Source organism: Castanea sativa, chromosome 8 (assembly GCF_040712315.1).
Source record: "Castanea sativa cultivar Marrone di Chiusa Pesio chromosome 8, ASM4071231v1".
Classification (NCBI taxonomy): Eukaryota; Viridiplantae; Streptophyta; class Magnoliopsida; order Fagales; family Fagaceae; genus Castanea; species Castanea sativa.
In genome coordinates this window covers 7,133,693-7,158,002 of record NC_134020.1, presented here as the reverse complement: position 1 = coordinate 7,158,002, position 24,310 = coordinate 7,133,693, and the positions used below count along the sequence as shown (strand labels likewise).

The window sequence follows — 24,310 nt, the reverse complement described above, 5'->3', positions numbered from 1 at the left end:
ATTTATGCTTATCAAGAGTTAAAACATAAAGATCATCCACAAAATTGCCAGAACAGATAAACATTTTATCCTTCTTTATTACAACATTGTCTTTCAGGATAATGCAATACCCATGTTTACCTAAATAAGTTGCAGAAATTAAATTCCTACGAACATTAGGTACAAACAGACAGTCTTCCAATATTAAAACCCTAGAACTGAAACACAAATTAAGCACTCCAACAGATACAACTGGAACTCTACTCCCATCCGATAAGGTAAGAAACAATTCTCCTTCATTCAACTTTCTGGTCTCTTGGAAACCCTGCAAAGAATTGTAGATATGATTAGTACAACCTGAATCCACACACCAGGAATCTGTGGGATTCTGTACCAAACATATTTCAAGAAGAAAAGAACTTTTCATACCCTTATTCTTGGCAGCTTTAAACTTTGGACAATTCCTCTTCCAATGTCTTTTCTCCCCACAATGGAAACACTTTCCTTTGAGCTTCTTTCCTTTGTCAGCAACCCCTAAGGCAATTTGCTTACCTTCTTGCTTAGTGAAGTCCTTCTTCTTCTTCTTTTTCTTCTTACCCTTGCCTTTCGACTTAGGTTGAGAAGTAGAAGCTTCACCAACATTGGCTTCAACACTAGAAGTACCAAGGATGCCTTCCGCCGCCACTAACTCATTCATTAATTCAGACAAAGAATAAACCTTTTTGTTCATATTATAATTTAGTCTGAATTCCTTGAATGATTCTGGTAGTGACTGGAGTATCATATCCACTTGGGATTCTCCATTAATGTCGGCACCTAAAACCTCTAATGTATTCAGATTAGAGATCATTGTAAGACAATGCTCTCTCACTGAACTACCTTCAACCATTTTGGTATTATAAATTTACCTCATGGTTTCTTGCCTTGTTGAACGACCTTGCTCACCAAACATCTCCTTCAGACTATGCATAATGTCCGAAGCTAATTCTATATCCTGCATTTGATGCTGTAGAACATTTGAGATAGATGCTAGGATATAGCACTTGGCCATTTCATTAGATTTCTACCAACGATCATATCACTATTTTTCCTCAAGAGGAGTATCTAATGAAGGAAAGCTAGGACATGGTTGAGTAAGCACATATTTGTGCTCTTCAGCTGTTAAAACAATGTTCAAATTTCTTTTCCAGTCAACATAGCTGGATCCAGTCAGTTTATTTTGATTACGAATAGAAACAAGTGGGCTAAATGATGCCATATTCAAATCTGAAAATAATAAACATGAATATAATAAGTAAACTGGACATTATCAATTTAGCATATAAACATATAGTATGGAACCTTAATAAAACCATAACATAATATATGCAACGACAACCCAATCCCATATTCAATATTCCTCAGCATAGAGTGAACATTAAATACTATGATTGATTGAGAACTATTCTTATTATTAGTGCTATCATGATAACTCTTATTAAACACTAATAATATACCTTTTTACATTTAGCCTCTAAGTAATATTAGTAAGAATTCAACATAGAGGATACTATAATACTTAGTCTAGTGTATACCATTGTCTAGAATCATGTGTAGCTACATTTCATCCCTTTAACAGGCTTATTTTGTAGTACCATGATACAAACACCCTCCGCATGGAATGCAAAGCTCGAAGCTATGACAAGGCGTTTGATCAAACCACTATAAACCAAGAAATTCAATCTTGTAGGACCATGAAATAAATACTCTCTGCATGGAATGCTAAGCTCGAGGCAAAGACAAAGTATATATTTTACACTACTATGAACCAACAATGGAGGCTGTGAGATCCAACCCTTGTATCTCTCTCCCACTAGATATTTTAAGATGAAGGTTTTTAAATTTGAAACATGCATAAACTAATTACACATTACCTTGCTCTTTATATATGTAAAAACACTTAGAAAAAATTTTGAATCCACAGTCCTCGATCGATCGAGAAAAGTTATTGTTGCTAGATCGATCCTCGACAGATCCTCGATCGATCGAGAAATCTTCTATCAGCTCGATCGATGCTTGACAGCTTCTCGATCGATCGAGCGTAGCGAATTTCGAATTTCTAATTTTTCAGAATTTTTCTAAGACAGTTTTTCAACGTTTTCATGAACAAAACAACCACCATACGATCATAATGAACAAAAATTGATATCAAAACCGAATTAATTGATGCTATAGCCTTAAAGTTCAATTTAACATACTTAAACTAAAAAAATTAAACAACAACATAACATCAATATCAGTTTTTATCAAACAATAATTTCAACGACCATGCAGAAAACTATTTTCTAACAACATGAAATTATTGTCAACAATTTTAAAACTCAAACATGTTAAACAGATACGAAAATAAAACCGCTCTGATACCATTTGATGGAAATATGCATGTGCGCAGCGGAAAACAAACAGATCTACTTCATTCATAAAAGTTAACATGTACTATATAAGTTTCAAAATTTGAGAACAAGAGAGTGTACCTTGGAGCGGTAAATTTCAAAAGCGAAGATCAAAATCGCTTGGGAACACTTTCAATCTTCACTCCAATTCCACTAACACCCAAGATGTGTGGTCTTTCAATCAGTTCCAAAGGGAGAATGTCAAGGAGTGTCTAACACTTCTTACACCACTTCACAATAGTGTTCTCTTAAAACTCTACAGAAAATTATGTATGTATCTACCTTTGTGTCTAATTGATTATCTAATTGGGCTGGCCTTTTGGGCCTTTCCAATTAGGCTTAAGTGTGTGGCTTGGAGTGGGACCAAAAGGGACCAATAAGACACTAGCTCCAATGGGCCTTGGGCTTTTTTGTCAACTTTTGACAAGTCCAAAGTTACCATTAACTATATTTAATACCATTATATAAATATAGTTGCACTCTAGGTCTTATCTATAAATTATATCCCAAGACTTTATTGTACATGTAACCCCTTCATAAAATATTCGTAGTAATACAAAGTCATGAAAGTAGACTGTCACTTTGTAGATTACTACATCTTATCCTTGAGTACTCGGTTTAATTCTTTAAGTTATTCATCATATATTTATGAAATCCAATTTCATAAATATATACTCTAGTAACTATTTACTAAAGTAGTTAGGCCTAACATTCTGAATAACAAACCCATTAAACTTATCTCAAGAGAATATTTTGTATCTCTGTTAAGAGACTATGAATTCCATCTTGAGAATGTATGTTCTATCAACATTAAATGTAGTTGTCCAACATACTGAGGTTTTGACCATAATTCTAGATCTCACTCCTGATATATCAAAGCAACTTACACCTCATGATCAAGTCCATTATTCTTTCAGGATTAAGAGTTCATGCAAATATAAGTCGTGAGTTTATTATTCATTTGACAGTCGTTAGGAGAATAATAAATCTCACACTGGTCCAGTTCAATATGTTTCAACTCTTAAAACATATTAACATATCAACTAGAAATCTCCATTTCTATGATCAAGACAAATCATCTTACTTGATATGTTATAGTCTTCGCAGATGAAATGCTCAATTTCATCACCGACTACGAACTACATTTTGAGTTTACAAGGAACTTATGATTTACATCTTCTGTGACTAAATCACATAAATCACATACAATGCATCTCATGGACTATATGATAATGTCCCAATATTCATGTTACCATTATTTTAGATAAAGTAAAACAACTTTATTAATCACAACATTAAGTCATACATAATTTCATACATAATAACATACATACCATGATACAATAGGATTTAAGGGCACTAATCCTAACAGTTTGGACTAATGTCAAGTAGATCCATGACATTTAAAAAATTGGTAATTATAAATTTAGAATAAAATGCAAATTTCTCAAGCACCAAAAGACTTGCAAACACAAATTTCTTCATAACTTGTTGAAAAAAGAAAAAATAATAATAAGCAAAATTCACACTAAATATTTTAAAATACATTTTAATTAAAAAAAAAGAATTTTAATTATGAAATAAGAAAATTTTGGAAACTTGTCCTTAAGCAACGAGCATGTTAGTGCACAATATTTTAAATATTAAATTAACAAAGTTTGGTTAATCGGATGTCAAGGGTAGAAATTGTTTTTTTTTTTTTTTTTTCAAGTTTTGGGTGGAGTGTCATTTTTCCAAACCAAGAGGAATGCAATTACTCCTTTACAAAATAACCTATTTGGTCATTGAAGCAACTACTGTATAAACAAACATCATAGCCCTTAGGGCTATCACAAGCTACAAGCATTGACCAAGTCCAACCAATGCCTAACCTTGTCCTTTGGAACTGGCTTTGTCAACATATCAACACTGAGCTCTTTGACTAGCCCCTTCAACCATAGTGCTTCCTTTGCAGCTTCACTTGCAGCCATGAATTCAACTTTAGTAGTAGACATGACTATTAGGGATTGTAATGTGGATCTCTAACAAATAGGTATGCTTGATAATGTGAAAATATAACCATCCACATTGCCTACATAATCTGCATCGACATACCCTACCATTGAATTATCACCCTGTTGCCCTGCAAACAAGATTTCATGTTCTAAAGTACCTTTCAAGTATTTGAATATTCACTTCACTGCTGTTATGAAATTTTAAAGTACTCGCAAGTGTACGAACCGTACCGAAGTATAGTTTGACAAGAACGAAATCGAACCCACAGGGACTTGAATGAACGTAGGAAAATTAATTAAACCTTAACCAAATTAATCCTAATCTAGTTTAATAAAAATTGGTTTTTCTGAGATTAAATAAACTAAGCTTATAATAAAATTAAGCAAATTGTTAAACTAAGCAAAAGATATAAAGCAATAAAAAGATGTAAACAATCAAGGGAAAGGAATTAAGGTTTTGGAATCCGCCTTGTAAGTCATATCAACATATATTTATGATCATTAATTTTTCTCAACCACTACACGATAATCTAGAAATCAATCTTGCTATCATTGAAAATATCATCATTAAAACTTATGTTTAGAAATCTAAAGCATACTCTTCTTCGCTTCTTAAGTATAAAATCAAATCATCAATTGTATCCGTAGCCAAATAAATCACAAGAGATATCCAATTTTAAAATCAAGAAATAATAAACCAAGCATTCAATTAATTAAGACAAATCCTAAATCATGAGAAAAACATGATTGAACTCATATCTAGAATCTCATCTTAGTCAATTGATATGAAGCAAGAACAATTTAAATCATTAAAGAACAACTATTGTGGGAAAAATCAAATCACATAAATATTACTAATAATCTTTAACAAGGTTTCATCCTCAACCCTAATTATAAATTTAGCTACTCATGGTAATTGAAAGAAAACACAAAAATAAAATACTAAACATTAAACTAGACAAATAAAATAAAACTAACTGTCATGGAAGAAAACTAACTGCCATGATGAAGTTAAAGAAGTTCAACTCAATTAAGTTTAAGTCCAATTAAATTTAATTGAGTTGGCCTTCTTTAACTTCATCATGGCCCTTGTAAAAGTATAGTCCATTAGCTTTCTTCTTTGCACAAATCCACTTATTTAATTCCATTCTCCTACAAAAGACAAATTCATGCAATAAAATCCAATTAAACACAAAATTGATTATTTAGCATTATTCCAAAACCAAATATAAAATGCATGAATTACCTCAAAATAAGTATGATAATGCTTTCTAACAATGATATAAATATGCAAAATTAAGCTATTATCAATGCACATCAAATACCCCCAAACCTACATTTTGCTAGTCCTCGAGCAAAACAAATAAAGAGTAAAAAAAAAAAAAAAAAAAGAAAAAGGAAATCCTAACTAATCCACTTTCGTTGGAATTTTTTATTGTATTTAGCATATGCAACAAGCCTTTAAACCCCTAGCCTACACTAGTGGACAAGTTATAGTCTCGTGAGGGTTTGCAGGGAATATACCCACAAAATTCTAAGAATGAATACTAAAAGCAAAACAAAAGAAAGAAAATCAATTTTTTTTTTCAATTGCATTTTGCAAGGAGGATAAGTTCAAGTTCAAAAACACTACAAATGCTAAAGAAATTTCTCATACCATCAAAACTCCATGTGAGTGAAAAGTGGTAGCCAACCCAAACATACTCTTAGTTTTAGAATAAACTTGACTCGAATCTCTATTTGAAAGTATGCTTCAACTCAAATCTTTCCAGTGTTATCACTCAACAAATGAAATCACTCTGAAATGGGGTGTAACACTCTCAACAATATATGTGAGCGGAATAATGTAAGCAAAATCAAACACCTCACATATAAATCACATGAAAAATGCTTAGCCAAGAAAGAATAAGTAGTCTCATGAAAGGATGCCAAAAAGAATTTATACCACACTTTTTATTCAGTTATATCAATATCTGAACTACACAATCTTCAGGATCAAATAAAGACTTTATTAGGACGTAATGTAGGGTAAAAGCAACGGGAATGAAATAAAAATGGGTAAAGGTAAATAATAAGAAGTGTTTTCAAGTTTTGTCGGAATGTCAACTCTTTTTGGAATTTCCATTCAACAATTTTTTTTTCACCTCTTCTTCTTCTTCAAAGCAGTATTCCTTCCTTCCATTTCACTTCTTAAAATTTGATGAGAACCCTTTTAATTTTCTTCTTTTTGACACTTTCCTTCTTTTTCTTTTTTGAATTCTATTTTTTTTCTTCCTTTGACTTGTTTTTTCTTTCTTCTTTGAATTCTCGCACAAACCACCACATTGAAACAAACTGATCAAATTCCATCCTGAAACATTATGGATAAGGGCTTTAAGAAAGAAAGGCTAATTAAAAGGCTCAACGGGGTGACTAGCGATAATGTATCAAGAAAGAAAAAGAAAAACACATATATGGCTCAAACTACACAAAAATGTCCTAATCTCATCTCTCAAAGACTAGTATAGTTCATTCAACATCAATGACTTCAAAAGATTCAAGTGTGGCATAAAATCAGATTTTTTTTTTCTTGGCCAAAAGAAAGAACAATGAGACTACAACAAGGGAAACATGCTACGCACTTCCAAATGAACTTTAAGATTAGAAACAATAAATAACCCTCCCAAAATAATGATTGGCTCAAAACTCACAGGGGTTACAGTCTCCACATAGTTACATCAAGATTTTCTAATCATTTTTATCCTTCAACAACAAGTTGTGTCTGAGTGGCTACATGCATGTGCAACAAATTGAGCATGAAAGTAATGAAATTCTTTAAGCAGGAGTAGTATAATAAACTCAAAACATAAACCTCAAGCTAGGCAAAAGATTTTTTTTTTTTTAGACTAAACAAAACACAACAGGAAGATAGAAATCTATGTACATCCCCCTAAACCTAATCAAACATTGTCCTCAATATTAAAAATGATACTCTCAAATATATGTCTTGAATGAAAAGAGACAATATATATATATATATATATATATATATATATATATATATATATATATATATATATATATATATATATATATATGCAACATGAGAACCAAGTAGAAACAAGTAAGGTAAGGAGAAGGAGGAGACGTATCTTGATCAAGCTGATTGTTATAAATTTTAATTTTTGTCATATATCAACTAGAACAAAAGAGAATAAAACTAAACAAGAAAATAAACACAAAGTCTAATCTAGAAGCAGAAAATAAACAAGAGAAAAAGAAAAAAAAATTACAAACCTGATAAACACAACTGGGATAAATCCTAATAAACAGGATCTTCCAAGAGGACTTCTTCAACTTCTGGAGGCTCAAGTTCTAAAAATGGTTTCAAACGTTGGCCATTAACTTTAAACATATCACCATTTTTAGGATTCTCAATCTCAATAGCACGATGGGAATAAACAGTGCGAACTATGAATGGACCAGTCCATTAAGATCGTAACTTGCCTGGGAAGAGATGCAAGCGAGAATTATAAAGAAGAACTTTCTGACCAGGTTTAAATGATTTTCTCAAGATTTTTTTATCATGACCCCTTCTCATTCGATCCTTATACAATTTGGCACAATTGTATGCATCATTGCGAATTTCCTCTAACTCATTGATTTGGAGTTTCCTTTCATCACCATACACAATTCGATAGGGAGACATTCCAATGGGAGTCTTAAATGATGTACGGTATGCCCACAATGCATCATTGAGTAGGGTTAATTGTTTTCTCCAATATTCTCTTGATTTCCCTATTAGATATCTCTACTTAACCACTTGTTTGTGGGTGATAAGGTGTTGCAACCTTATGAGTGATGCCATATTTCTTCATTAGTTGCTCAAAAACTCTATTGTAAAAGTGCTTTCCTCCATCACTAATAATGGCACATGGTGTACCGAACCGTGCAAACACATTCTCTCTCAAAAACTTGACTACAACCTTGTGATCATTAGTTCTACATGCAATGACCTCAACCCACTTAGAAACATAATCAACAGCAACAAGGATGTATAAGTTACCAAAAGAATTAGGAAAAGGACCCATGAAATCAATACCCCAAACATCAAATACCTCAACAATCAAAATAGTGTTCAATGACATCATATTTCTTTTTCCAATACTCCTCAACTTTTGGCATCTCTCACAAGCTAAACAATATGCATGAGAATCATGAAAAATGGAAGGCCAATAAAATCCACATTGCAAAATCTTAGTAGCAGTCTTTCTTGAACTAAAGTGGCCTTCACAAGCATGATCATGACAGAAGGATATAACATTTTGTTGGTCACTCTTAGACATGCACCTCCTAATTATTTGATCAGAACAGTACTTAAACAAGTATGGATTAGCCCAAAAGAAATACTTAACCTCAGCCAGAAATTTAGACCTATCTTGTTTAGTCCAATGCGAAGGCATTTGATTAGTGACAAGATAGTTTGCAATATCAACATACCAAGGTCTCTGGGATACATGCAGGAATTGCTCATTAGGGAAAGATTCAAGAATAGGTAAACAGTCATCAATGTGCTCAACGATTAATCTAGACAAATGGTTAGCTACAACATTTTCGGTTCCCTTCTTGTCCTGAATCTCAAGATCAAATTCTTGTAACAATAAAATCCATCGGATAAGTCGAGCTTTAGCATCTTTTTTGGAGAAAAGATTCTTCAGTGCAGCATGATCCGAATAAATTAAGACATTAGACCCCAGCAAATAGGACCTAAATTTATCCTGGGCAAAAACAATTGCTAACAACCCTTTTTCTGTTGTAGAGTAGTTCATTTGAGTATCATTTAGAGTCTTACTAGCATAATAAATCACATGGGGAACCTTTTCAACCCGCTGTCCTAAAACAGCACCAATTTCATAATCAGAGGCATCACACATAATCTCAAAAGGCACTTTCCAATCAGGTGGTTGAATGATAGGTGCATAATTCAACTCAGTTTTTAGTCTCTTAAATGCATGGAGACACTCATCATCAAACACAAATGGGGTATCTTTGGCAAGTAAGTTGCATAAGGGAATTGGGATTTTACGAAAATCCTTGATGAACCTTCGATAAAATCTTGCATGACCCAAAAATGATCTAATTTCCTTAACAGATCGAGGAGGTGGAAGGTTAGAAATCAAATCTATTTTGGCCTTATCAACCTCAATACCACTTTCTGATATGACATGCCCAAGAACAATTCCCTTTCTCACCATAAAATGACATTTATCCCAATTAAGAACAAGATTCTTCTCCTTACACCGCACTAACACTAAAGATAGGTGGTCCAAACATTCTTCAAAAGTAGACCCAAATATTGAAAATTCATCCATAAATACCTCCAAAAATCGTCCCACCATAGCAGAAAAAATACTAATCATGCACCTCTGAAATGTACTAGGAGCATTACATAAACCAAATGGTGTGTGACGGTAGGCAAATGTCCCAAAGGGGCAGCTGAAGGTAGTCTTTTCTTGATCTTCTGGTGCGATGGGAATTTGATTATATCGAGAATATCCATCAAGAAAACAATAATAAGGTAGTCTTGTGGTAATCAATGCATACTCTCTATCCTGTTTGCACACGAGTTGGGACTAATTGATCATTCGCATTCTTGACAACTGTTATGCCAGATTTCTTTGGTACAACTTGAATTGGACTCACCCAATTACTATCAAAAATTGGGTAAATAATAACCCACATCCAAAAGCTTCAAAACTTCATCTCTCACTACCTCTTGCATAATAGGGTTTAGACGTCTCTACGGTTCACATGAAGTTTTAATATTCTCTTCCAAGTGAATTCTATGCATAACCACAAATGGACTAATACCTTTGACATCAGCAATTGACCAACCTAGCTTCCTTATGCTCTTGAAGTACACTTATCAATTGGCATTCCCTAAGGTCATCCAAATGTGAAGCTATAATGACAGGTAAGGTCTCAGAAGAACCTAAAAAGGCATACTTAAGTGTGTCAGGTAATGGTTTCAACTCCAACTTTGGTGGTTCCTCAGCAAATGGGGGTGGGGATGAAGAAAGTGGAAGAGGGATCACTTTTGGTTGCCAACTATCAGTACTTAAGAGAGGAACAAAATCTAACAATGCCTTGACCTCTTCAATTGAGTGTTCAATATCAAAATTGCAACCAAAAATATTTAAGCAAGCCTCTAGAGGATCCTCATAACTCGATTGTAGGAAAGTATCATGGACGAGACTCTCAATCATGTCAACCTCATAGATATCCTCATTTTCTAGCACTTGTTTACTTATGTGGAAGATATTAAGCTCAACGGTTATATTCCCAAAGAAATCTTCATTACACCATTCTGACAATTGATTAAAGCATTGGATGTGGCTAAGAAAGGGTGACCCAAAATGACATGGATTTGTGTATTGGCATTTAGAGCAGGCTCAGTGTCTAACACAACAAAATCAACAGGAAAATAGAATGCATCCACCTTAATCAGCACATCCTCAACAATACCTCTGGGGATTTTCACAGACCTATCAGCTAATTGAAGTGTCATAGTTGTTGGTTTTAACTCCCTCAAACCTAGCTGTAAGTACACTAAATATGGCAATAAGTTCACACTTGCCCCCAAATCTAGCAAAGCTCGCTCAATGAGATGATCCCCAAGCTTGCATGAAATTGTAGGGGATCTTGGGTCCTTACATTTCACTGGATATTTATTTTGAATGATTGAACTGACTTGCTCGGTCAAAAATGTCTTTTTAGGGACATTTTTCTTTCTTTTCATTGTCACAAGATCTTTTAGAAACTTGGCATAAGCAGGAACTTGCTGAATTGCATCAAGAAATAGAATGTTTATTTGCACTTGCTTAAAAACCTCTAAAATGTCTCCAAATTGTGCACTTTTTCTGAGGACTGATTAACCTTTGAGGAAATGGAGCTTTAGGAACAAACCTCTTATCAAGGGGGGGAACTAAGATCCTATATTGGAGTGGTGAGTGGGTTGTCCTTCTTTTCTCCATGATCATCATGTGAACTATGAGTTCCTTTTTCCTTTAACACAATATTTTCATCAGCCTCTACTTCTGGCATTTTCACTTGATTATCAACTTGCTTACCAGACCTGAAGTTAGTAATCGATTGAACATGTTCTTGTCCATGAGTAGAACTAGAAGAACCATTGATGGCATACTGTCCTTTTGGGTTAGGTGTAGGGTGACTAGGAAAATTTCATTTTTCCCTCTCTCCAACTTGGGTTGCTAACTGGCCAACTTGATTTTCCAACTTTGAAATAGCTTGAGTATTCAAATGGGTGGAACTTTCATCTCTTGAATGGCTTGGCTAGCTGATTGCATGAAAGTTTTGAGAGACTCCTCCAAAATGATTGTTGTCTTGGTGGTGCTACAAACTGAGGTGTTGATTGAGGAATGGGAGGATATGCTTGCGTAGGTGGACGAAATTGGCTTGTTGGTGCACTTGTTGTCCACCTACATTTGTGGGAGGCTGATTTTGCCTCCATGAGAAATTAGGATGGTTCCTCCAATTTGGATTGTATGCCTCTGAAAATGGACTAGCAAATGGTTTTCCATAATTATTCAGTGCATTTGCTTGCTCGGTATAAAAATCAGGGTACCTAGCTGTGGAAGGACACATTTGTGTTGTATGCATAGGACTTGCACAAATAGAGCATGTTTCACTTTGAACTTGATTGACAGAATTCATCCCTCTACCTAAAGCTAAAGCCTCAACCTTATGAGTGAGATTTTCCAACCTAGCTTTTATTCTAAATCTTCACTTACTTCATACAATCCTCCTTTCTTAATTACAGGGGTAGATCGCTCTTTAGGGTAGGAAAAATCCCATTGTTGTGAACTTTCAGAAAAATTCTCAAGAAATTTGTATGCCTCATCATCTACAAGACTAAAAAATCTACCACCATTCATGGACTCAATCATGTTACGATTTGTCTGAGTCAAACCATTATACAAAGAAATTTTTTTTTAATTTTAAAAAAAATAAATTTTAACTGCAACTAGTAGAAGGAAAATTCAATTAAGACCTAATTTATTTTCCTAACCAAGTCCCTGGCAATGGCGCCAAAAACTTGCTGTGAAATTTTAAAGTACTCACAAGTGTACGAACTGTACCGAAGTATAGTTTGACAAGAACGAGGTCGAACCCACAAGGACTTGAATGAACGTAGGAAAATTAATTAAACCTTAACCAAATTAATCCTAATCTAGTTTAATAAAAATTGGTTTTTCTAAGATTAAATAAACTAAGCATATAATAAAATTAAGCAAATGGTTAAACTAAGCAAAATATATAAAGCAATAAAAAGATGTAAACAATCAAGGAAAATGAATTAAGTTTTTGGAATCCGCCTTGTAAGTCATATCATCTTATATTTATGATCATTAATTTTTTCCAACCACTACATAATTATCTAGAAATCAATGTTGCTATTATGGAAAATATCATCATTAAAACTTATGTTTAAAAATCTAAAGCATGTTCTTCTTCGCTTCTTAAGTATTAAATCAAATCATCAATTGTATCCGTAGCCAAACAAATCACAAGAGATATCCAATTTTAAAATCAAGAAATAATAAACCAAGCATTCAATTAATTAAAACAAATCCTAAATCATGAGAAAAACATGATTGAACTCATATCTAGAATCTCATCTTAGTCAATTGATATGAAGCAAGAACAATTTAAATCATTAAAGAACAACTATTGTGGGAAAAATCAAATCACATAAATATTACTAATAATCCTTAACAAGGTTTCATCCTCAACCCTAATTATAAATTTAGCTACTCATGGTAATTGAAAGAAAACACAAAAATAATATACTAAACATTAAACTAGACAAGTAAAATAAAACTAACTGTCATGTAAGAAAACCAAAAAAGTAGCCACACTCTCTATGTTCAGCCCCCAGCCCTAGCACTAGCCTCTTTGAATTTTGCCCTAAAGAGATTTTAAATAGGTCAATGAATCCTATTACAAGTTGAATTCCCGTTTGGAGAAAATTCTAGATTTTTAGGCTTCACTTAACCGATGATTTTGGTCCATTTAACGTTAGAATTTGGACTTTTGGTAAACTACAAAGTTGTATCCCTTTAAGTTAACTTGCCAGCCCAACTTAAATTATCTCAATTGGACATCTGAGCCGAACGTTATGCCAAAAATACTAACTGATGTGCAGGCTGGAATCCTAATCCGAATTGGACTTGGATTTGACGCAAATTTCCTTTAATTCCTTGCTCCAATTGGACTTAAATTTAATTGAGTTGGCCTTCTTTAACTTCATCATGGCCCTTGTAAAAGTAAAGTCCATTAGCTTTCTTCTTTGCACAAATCCACTTATTTAATCCCATTCTATTACAGAAGACAAATGCATGCAATAAAATCCAACTAAGCACAAAATTGATTATTTAGCATTATTCCAAAACTAAATAAAAAATGCATGAATTACCTCAAAATAAGTATGGTAATGCTTTCTAACAATGATATAAATATGCAAAATTAAGCTATTATCAATGCACATCGACTGCATTCTAGTTCTCTTTACTAGGGATTGCCACGTACCTGTGGATAATATTTATTGCATGAGCCAAATCCATCAAACACCCAAAATCATTTGCATCTGAGACCTTTTACATGTCTTTAACTTTCATGTCAAACTCATTGCGCAACACAAATTTTCGCCTCTCAACCTCATACATGCTTGTCAACTTACATTATTCATCCATCTTTTTTTTTTTTTTGTTGAGAAAGGAGTATTCATTCATTTGATGAACAATTTAATATGAATATGAGTAATCAAGACAGTATGTGGAAACTTAATATGTCACTTTTAATTTGGTACGTGAAAACATGTAAATATGACATTTCAAGTTTAATTTATATTCAGCAGGATGTAATTGCAGAATCCTTAAAAGTGACGTGCACAACTTTTCTTTTTCTTCTTCCTTTTTCCTAAATGTGCATTACCATTCTAGAATTTTTGCAAAGTATATTAGATGGTAAAACTGGAGGAAGAAAAACAAAAAAGAAATCGAAAGAAGTTGGAAACACACACCTAAAAAGAACCGTCAATTCGATAAAGAACTCATTATCAATATATATATATAAAACCGAAGCTTTGATCTCTCCACAATTTTCCACGTCAGCAATTTTTTTTAAATTTTTAAATCTAATTTATTTCTTTTTATTAAATATATACAATCTCCTTTCCCAAACCAAGTACTCTTCCCTGTATAATTTTGAAACCAAAACACTAAAGCAATAGTGCAAGGCCAGAACGGCAGAGCCTCTCCCTTCGACAAAACCAAACCCAGCACCTCTCCTTTCGACATTACTCACCAAACGCAGCTCACTAAACGCAGAACCTCTACACTCTCTGAAACGCAGATCCAAGCAATTTCACAGAAAGCTTGCAAGGGCACGACCATGAGAGCCAATGTTTTCAATCTCTGACCCAGCCTCCATATCAGAGCATTCTCTTTCGGTATCTCTCAATTAATCTATGAATAATCTCTTTTCCTATTGTCTTTAACTAGGTTTTTCTATCAATTTAAGGATTTCGTCTTTAATTAGGGTTTTTTTTTGTGTCAATTTAGGGATTTCATTCCTAACCCCTTTTTCTCTCTATTCTTTTTTTGTTGAAGTCAGGGAAACACTCATAGAAAATCAAATTCTACAGATTTTGTAAGAAAGTGGAGATAGTCAAAATCTGACAACAATCCTACAGGTTTTGCTTTACCTTCAAGTTTTGCTTTACTTTGCTATCTAGGTTTTTTAGCACATCTGATTTAGCTTAGCTTAATCATTTGTTTGATTGAATAATTATTTGGGCACCTAAAACGTCATCCTTCTTTGTCCCCACTTAGTCCCCTATTTTTTTTTGTTTTTTGTTTTTTTTAAACTTTCTACCTCTTCTGTACAAGTTCATGTCTTTTTTGTTTTGGTTTGTCTCTGATTTTAAAATTTAGGAAGAAATTTTATGTTCTCAGTTGGGTTGTAGTTGTTTTGTTTTATAGTAGAATTGTAGTGAAACTCCAGCAATTATTCTTTTTAAGCTATTCTAGCAGATGAAACACATAAAAACCTTAATTAAAGAGATATGTGATAAGTGATTGCAAAGGGAACAAATCAGCACAACTTATTTGTCAACATTAGATTTGTTGATCTGTATATTTTTCTGCTCTATTTTTGGTGACACAAATTGGAGACATATGGCCATTAATGATTGATTTATACTGTGATTGTTTTGTGCAGATTTACTGTTCGACATAGCGCCGAATAGCATCATGATGATATGTTTCTTCTTCTTTTTTATGTACATCTAATTTGTAAATATTCTAGTGTTCTCTTTACATTTAAAGAACTCATGAAACTCAATTTGAATTGTACTTACCATGTATAAATAATTTTGTTTTTGAATTTTAGCGTAGTTAATTTTTTCGTTTCAACCTCTTCCACCTCTCTCAGTCCAGTCTACGCTTTACTCTGTAGTCAGTAGACTCAAGTTACAGAGAACACGTCATATTGAATTATAAATATTTATCCATCTAATAATATAGTTTTTTTTTTTTAATTTCCCGTTTATGTTTAATAGTTACAGCAAATATATGGTTGCTGTTTTAAATCAATATTCTGTTTTTTACTGTTTGATTGAAGGGACATGAGAGAGTTTGAATGTTAATGTTTTGATTAGAAATCAGTGTTTTGGTAATCAAATTTGTTTAATTAGGACTCTATAACCATTATCTTATAAATAGTTTTTGCAATAATGTTTATTCTTTTTTTTAATATATATATTTTCTGTGCAGCAAACCAATTCACGGCTGTTCAATTTATAATTCTTTGTACATTTGTGTTGTTCCTTCTCTACAATAGATTTAAAACAGCAGATTTCAATTGATACCAAACAGCAACAAATTTAATTCTTTGTACATTCATTTGCTGTTTTAAAGGGTTCATTCTTAATTTTTGTTCTTCCATTTACTTTTATTCGGATTTAATATTCCTGATTAATTTCTACTTTTTTATTGCTTCTCTTCAGTCTTTTCCTCCATTCGAATCAAGGTTAAAGGTATGGTATTCGTTTGCCTCTGTACTAAATTTCTAAATTTTTTTTTAGTATAGGGTTAACTATTTGTCTATGTACATCTAATTTCTAAATATTGTAGTGTCTTGTTTACATTTAAAGAACTCATGAAACTCAAGTTGAATTGTAACTTATCATGTATAAATAATTTTTTTTTTTTTGAATTTTAAGTAATTAATGATTGCATTGGTATGCTGTTGAGACACACAAACCAAATAAAATTGTAAGAGTCATGAAGGTTGTTTGAATTTTACTCTATTTTAATGATCATGTTGACTATATGTGTGCTTTACCTATAAACAATTGCATTGTTGTATCTTCTGGAGTTTGATTTTTACAAACTTAACTTGAATGTTTTAAAGCTAGAACTCGCATGAGCACATTAAGCAAGTTCTTAAGATTTCATAATAGCTGAATCTCCAAGTTCAAAGTCTTTTTACTATGAAATCTTAAGTAAGTGACTAGGAAGATAGGGAAAGCCCTGAAACAACAAAAATATATGCTTGGCAATATTTAAAATTTGAGCATTAAGAACCTTGGTTCTCAAATCTTCTTATTTATACCAGGTTAACTTGATTAACAATACTGGGGATTATGACATGTCCTAATTCTGCACCTAATATGAAGATCATTGATGGCAAATGTGATAATAACTTCTTTTTTTTTTCTTTTTTTTTTTTCTGTAAAACCATCCAGACCAATTAGATTACGTCAATTTTGTCTTGCAGAAATGAGAGAGGGAGTAAAGTGTCAACCCAATCAAAATGATCGAAGGATCAAATGTCTTGATGAGAAACATAAATGTCATGACTATAGAGTATGTCTTTTAAAAAATATATATATTTTCAATACATGCACTTTTTATTTTTTATTTATAAGCCAATACATGCACTTATATTATATGAACTTACACTGTAACATTGGAAAATTTGAACAGAGGAAATGAAATAAAGCTTACACTTAGGGGATCAGTTGCAAATCAAGTTGAGGAGAGCTTTACTGAAAATCCAGACCCTTTTATCATAATAGCTACATGTTTGATTGTCAAGACTTTTAAGGACAAGTTTATTTCTCTTTTCTATTTCTCTTTATAAGTAATTATGCACCCAATCCTTGAAGACAAAAACCATCTTCTAAACTACATGAGAAATCATCCAATTGTTTGAAATACAAAGTATTTTGGCTGAATTATTATGTAAGCATCCAATTAAGAAGTTGTATAACTGGCTGGAAACTCAGATTTAGTTTGTTATTTTTTATTTGATTATTGAATGCCCAGTAGATTTTATAATTTTGAATTTGGTTGGAAATTTTTATTATTATTTGTGAATTTGAAAATTTTGGTGGGAGCTGGTATGGGGCCTAGAAAGACTCAATTGAAAACAGAAATTTTTTATTATGTTTATCTTTTCCTGGTGAAGAGGGATTGAGGGAGAAAATTTAGGTGTTAAGGCTACTGGAGCTGGGGTTTTTCTCAAGCTTTCAAGCCTCTTTGTGAAGATACATAGATGGGTTTTGGTTAGGATGTCTCTAAATTTTAAGCTCTCCGGCTTTAATGGTAGATTACCAAACTGTTCCAAGCTGAAGAAGGCAAAGGAACCTTTACATGGGCCTAATTCTGTCAGAAAATGGAGAAGAAAGCTTCTGTTTTTCTTCTGTCTTTTAGTTTCTGTTGTTTTGAAATAAATTTTAGATCAAAGTTGTGGGCTCCCATTAATTCAACTCATAATTTTTTAGTCCTTAGACAAAAAACTTGAATTCAAATCCTACCTACACAAAAAATTAATTGATATCTTGGCCTGATAAGGGTTATAATCATGAAACTAATGCCATAATTTTAAATTAAAAAAAATCCTATCTTAATTATTTATAAAAAAAAATATTTACATCAAAGTTAAAAACCTAAAAGAGGCTGTGTAATTTCTCAGAATGACCTGAGCATCTAACACTGAAAGCACAATTGGTATCAAGGCCAGTTTGTGTAGTTCATTGCAGCCTAATTCACTTGGGAAGCTACCTAAACAGCTTTTGGAGTTTTAAAATCAATGGGTGTCAAATTGCTTCCTACTTTAGGATCCCCTTGAATTAATGCAGTATTAAATAATAATTGGTTGAGATCAAAGTATGAATCCTTTTACTATTTATATATATATATATGTGTGTGTGTGTGTGTGTGTGTGTGTGTGTATGTACGTATATAATGTATTGTGTAATGCTTGAGTTCTAAAGATCTAAGGTACGTTATTCTAATACGTGAGAGATTTGCCAAGGCCCACTTGGTTTATTATAATTTTGTATAGATTATAAACCACCAGTTTCATGCTTTAACTTCCTTATTATCTAAATCAGATCAGGTACTATAAACTTCCTTATTATCTAAATCAGATCAGATACTATGTTTATAGCTTTTAAATTGCATCTTTAATAGCTTTGGCCTCTTACTGTGTTAGTCTTGATTGTTTCATTTGACTTGAATTGTCTTTTGCGTTCCTTTAAATACAAATTTTGTATTTGTAGAACGGATTTTGTAGTCAATGTATGATCTTTGAGTTAATTATAGTTTAATTGGACTGTAGTGAAAATTGGAGTTCTTATAAAATAAAAAGAATAGAAGAAGAAAAACATTTTGAATTGGACTATGCTGAAAAAATTGGTCAGAAATGAGAGATGGACTAGGGATGCAAGGTGGTTTGAAGCTGAAAATAGGATTTTAATACAATGACCAGTTTTGCTATTATGATTATCGTTTTTTATGTAGTTGAATAATTGAGTGGTAAAAAGATCACACTCCTCTTCAAATTCAAATAAGGGTAAGTATGTTATGAAAATATTCTTAGATAAACACATATTTCTATGATTACACTATACAGCAGATACATTACAAGGCTTTTGTTTTTAAACTATTGATCATTGTGTGTGTGATAGATCTCTCTATTGAATTGGTTTTTACATGTAATTTCTTCCTTCTAATTTGATATACAATTTAAAGAATCTATGTACAAATTTTGGATTGGATATTAGCTTTTGGATGTTGATTATAATGACAGAATTTTGTATAACCTTATTCACATTCTTATGCAGTGACCACATGGCACTTCTTAAAGCTTTTGAAGGATAGAAGGATGCAAATCGTAATGAAAAGAGTCCTGTAACCTTGCAAATGACAGAGGATATAAGAATGCAATTGTAGATCTATTTAGTATTGGCTTTGTAAACAAATTGATGAGTGCTAATGTAAGTTCTTTAAGATTTTTAAATTTTAAAGTACTTGGTATGCTAAAATCTTATAGTTACTAAAAACTTTCCCATGCATCGCACGGGTTAGTGACTAGTATATTTATAAATTCATGATTAGTTGTTTATTAATTGTACATATCAAGAAGCCAACCCTACCTCAAACTGAGAAGTCTGTCTTTGTGAGTTTTTATGGGGTTCAGACTAGAGATAGATTTTTCATTCTTAGATAACTTATCTACTCGCTATAATTAGTACATAGCTAAAAAGAAATTCCGATGCAAAAATTGCACAAAATAATATAAATGAATCAATAAAAAAACGTGATCGTGTTGTTGGGTTTATTAATTGTTAATTACCAAAATATCAGTTATCTTATCAGATACTACCTTAAGACCACCATTTTTTTTGTACATCCCTTCAAAAGAATCAATAAAAATAAGTGATTGTGTTACTGGATTTATTAATTGTCAAGCATCACATTAATCTTTATCCATGGCTTCTTTGGGATGTTGTTGGTCTAATTTCATCATCTATTAATTTTCTGACTAGTACATGCCAATTACATTTTAGATTGTTGTCATGATACCCATTGACAAAGCATCAAACAGGGCCAAGAAAAACCCTTTCACAAACCTTTTCTTTTAAAGTCATAGATAATAGGTCATACATAATGGATTTGTGACAAACTATAATGGAGTAAGCTTCAAAGCCCCAAGATTTATAAGCTACTTAGGTCAAAAAGTAAATTCTCAAAGCCATAATCTATTTATTCTAAAGATAACCACACAAAAATGCATCTAAATGCTAACAATTCTATATAAACAAAATTATAACTTAAAGAAATCAATAAAGACCTATAAAGAATATACAATCCAACTTAGCTTTGAGAATTATCAATTACCAAAATATTAGTCATCTTAATCACAATATCACATAGAAACGTTTATATAAATAAATTCACAGGCTTCAACTTATAGCATAATAACATATTTCTAGTAAATTTTATTTATAATCAGAATTTTCCAACCAACCCAAACAATATCCACTAAAAGCTTTTTTCTTCTTCTAGTAGAAATCTAAGTCACGGATGTTTGTGGGGACAGGACAATAGACTACCACTTTAAAAAGACTTACCCAAGAGAGTGAACTTTTAATGGAGTCATTGATTTGAGAACTTCTACTTTTAAGAACCCCTGCAACAAAAAGAAGAGTTCTGACATTTTGAGCGCATGAATAGAACTCTCAATGAGTGTGCTAGGAGTATAAGGTTGCATGTTGGATTACAAAAAACTTTCTGGGCTAATGCAGTTAATACAATAGCTTACGTGATAAATTGAGGACCATCAGTTCCTATGGAGTTTAGAATTCCTAAAGAGATTTAGAATTGTAAAGAGGTAAAGTTTTCCCATTTAAAAGTTTTTGGTTATTTTATTTTATGTTCATATTGATTCTAATGCTCGTAGTAAACATGAGGCAAAGTCTAAAATATGTTTTTTTTATTGGCTATGGTGACGAGAAATTTGGCTATCGGTTTTAGGATGAACAAAATAGAAAAATCATCAGAAGTAGAAATGTGACATTTAATGAACAGGTTATGTACAAGGACAAATCAACTGTAGTGTCAAATGTTACAGAGATAGCTCAAAAGAAAGTTGAGTTTGTCAACTTAGATGAATTGACTGAGAATATAAGGAGAATGTAAATTCACAGGTAAATCAAAGTACACCTATATCTGAAGACTGTAGATCTTCTAGGATCACTAGACCTCCACAGCATTATTCTCCCACTCTAAAGTATATCCTGTTGACTGATGGTGGTGAGCTAGAGTGTTATGATGAAGCCTTGCAAGATAAGAATTCAAGCAAGTGGGAGTTATCCATGAAGGATGAGATGGATTCCTTGTTGGGAAATCAAAAAAGGGAACTAACTGAACTGCCATTAGGAAAGAAAGCTTTGCACAGTAAGTGGATATACTAAATAAAGAATGAACGTGATGGTAGCAAAGGTTTCCAATAGAAGAAAGGCATTGACTACTCAAAAATATTTTCTCTAGTTGTGAAGATGTCAACAATTAGACTGGCATTTGGAATGGTGGCTATAGAGAATCTACATCTTGAGCAGTTAAATGTGAAGATAGTATTCCTTCATGGTGAGTTAGAGGAAGACATTTACATGAATCAACCAAAAGTGTTCACTATTCAGGGACAAGAGACCTTAATTTGCAAACTAAGAAAGAGTTTGTATGGCCTAAAACAAGCTCTAAGACAGTGGTAAATTTTTTTGATAGTTTTATATGTATAACTGGGTTCAAGAGATGTGAAACTGATCATTGTTGCTATGTTAAGTTCTTTGACAAGTCATATATCATTTTATCGCTATATGTGGATGATATGCTCATTGCGAGATCTAGCACCGAGGAGATTAAAAACCTGAAGAAGCAATTGTCAACAAAGTTTGCAATAAAAGATTTGGAAGTTGTAAAAAAAAAAAATCCTTGGTAGAATCACTTGAGACAAGGCTAATGGTACATTGAAACTTTCACAGATAGAGTATGTGAAGAAGATTCTTAGCAGGTTCAACATGGATGAAGCTAAACTAGTGAGCACACCTTTGGGTAGTCCTTTTAGACTAAGTAAAGAATAGTCACCTAAAACGAAAGAAGAAATGGACTAGATGAGCAAGGTACCATATGCCTCAGCTATTGGTAGCCTGATGTATGCTATGGTGTGTACAAGGCTAGACATTGCATATGCAATGGGAGTTGTGAGTAGATACATGAGCAGGCCAGGAAAGCAGTATTGGGAAGTAGTTAAGTAGATTCTAAGGTATTTGAGAGGTTCATCAGATACATGTCTTTGCTTCACAGGTGCAAGTTTGAAATTGCAGGGTTTTGTAGATGCTGATTTAGCTGGTGACATTAACAGCAGAAAGAGTACTACAAGTTTTGTGTTTACTCTGGGTGGTACAACTACATCTTGGGCTTCAAATCTACAGAAGATTGTTGCTCTATCTATTACAGAAGCTGAGTATGTTGTAGCAACTGAAGCTGCAAAGGAGATGATTTAGCTACATAGTTTCTTAGAAGAATTGGGTAAGAAGTAGGAGATGGGCATTCTACACAGTGACAGTCAAAGTGCAATTTTTCTTGCTAAAAGTTTGGCTTTTCATTCAGAGTTGAAGAAATACCATTTTATCCATTACTTTGTTGAAGATAAGCTGGTAATACTTGAGAGGATATGTGGATCTAAGAATCCGACAGACATGTTGACTAAGAGTGTCACCATTGAGAAGCTGAAGTTGTGTGTATCTTCAGTTGGTCTTCTAACTTGAGCACAAGAGGATGAGTTGTAGTGAGGAGGGATTGTCTTTGGAGGATTGCAGTTGATGTTGGTGATTGAACTAGTCTCCAGGTGGGAGATTTGTTGGGTTTTGTGAGTCTAGTTGTGTTTGGTCCGCATTATGACTCAACTCGAAATAATATTGTTACAGTTTTTAATAGGAGATTTTCTGAGGCTTAGTCCATGGAGCAAAGGTTTGGTAGTGCGTTGTGAATCTTGTGTGCAAGATAGAAAACTTTTGGAGATTAGGGTTTGATGTAGTTTAGAGAGAGAGAGAGAGAGAGAAAACTATAGCCGCATCTTGTATTTTTCAATGAGAATAGTGAAATCCTTGCAACTTCGTGGACATAGGCAAATTGGCCGAACCACGTAAATATTGTCTTGTGTGATTGTTTTCTTTGGCGCATATTTTTCTCTATTTTTGCATCTCACAAATCTGGGAATTTCGTGGTTATCCCCTTCAGCGTTTTGTAATTGCCCGTACTTTGTGAACTTAGTAGTATGTTATGTTAGCTTGCGATAGGTCGAAATTTTCCCTCTTTATAGTGTTTGTTTGGGAATAATTTATTTAGAGCTTTTTGCTGAAAACTTTATGCTAAAAGTGTGTGCTAAATATGCTTGTAGCTTGAAAATTTTTGAAAACAATGAGAAATATGGGATAAAGTAAACTTTTAAAAAATTATACATAAATGCTAAAAGATAAAAGCTGAACTTATAAGCTGACGCCAAATAGACACTAAAATATATAGTAGTAGAGAGATGAAAAGGTAAAATGGAGGAAAAAAGTTGGAGAAAGTATAACATTAAATTAGGAAATTAATAAATAAAAAAAAGAAAAAATTAAAAATAAGAGAATGTTGGAAGTTTTAGAAAAAGCAAATAGTGGATCATCAAACCAAACATATGGTTGTTAAATTTTTTTTTTTGAAGTTCCATAAATCAAATTCAGTACCTACAAAATTTAGAATCCCTTTCACAGACCACCAAAACCCAGTAAACAACATGAAAGCTGCAATTATTTATTTATTTATCTAGAACAAAAACAAAAACAAAAATTGCAACAAGGAAAAGCAACTCAAGGTGACAAACACTTTATTGCTACAAGCATGTCATGCAGCTATGGTCCACCATCCACCTGGCCTGGGCTGATCACCCATAAAATAGATTAGATTTCATGTGAGTAAAGAACAATTAAGAACTAAAACTTGAGTTATCCTT

General features: G+C 32.8%; 1 protein-coding gene across 1 annotated transcript; it reads right to left on the bottom strand.

Moving 5' to 3' along the window:
• Positions 1–10,263: 10,263 nt before the first annotated feature.
• LOC142605805 (uncharacterized) lies at positions 10,264–12,049 on the bottom strand. The gene is made up of 3 exons (XM_075777241.1): positions 11,888–12,049; positions 10,910–11,225; positions 10,264–10,751 (listed from the first exon to the last, which is right to left on the bottom strand). The coding sequence occupies exons 1-3, from the start codon at positions 12,047–12,049 to the stop codon at positions 10,264–10,266; spliced, it is 966 nt and encodes a 321-aa protein (XP_075633356.1).
• Positions 12,050–24,310: the final 12,261 nt, after the last annotated feature.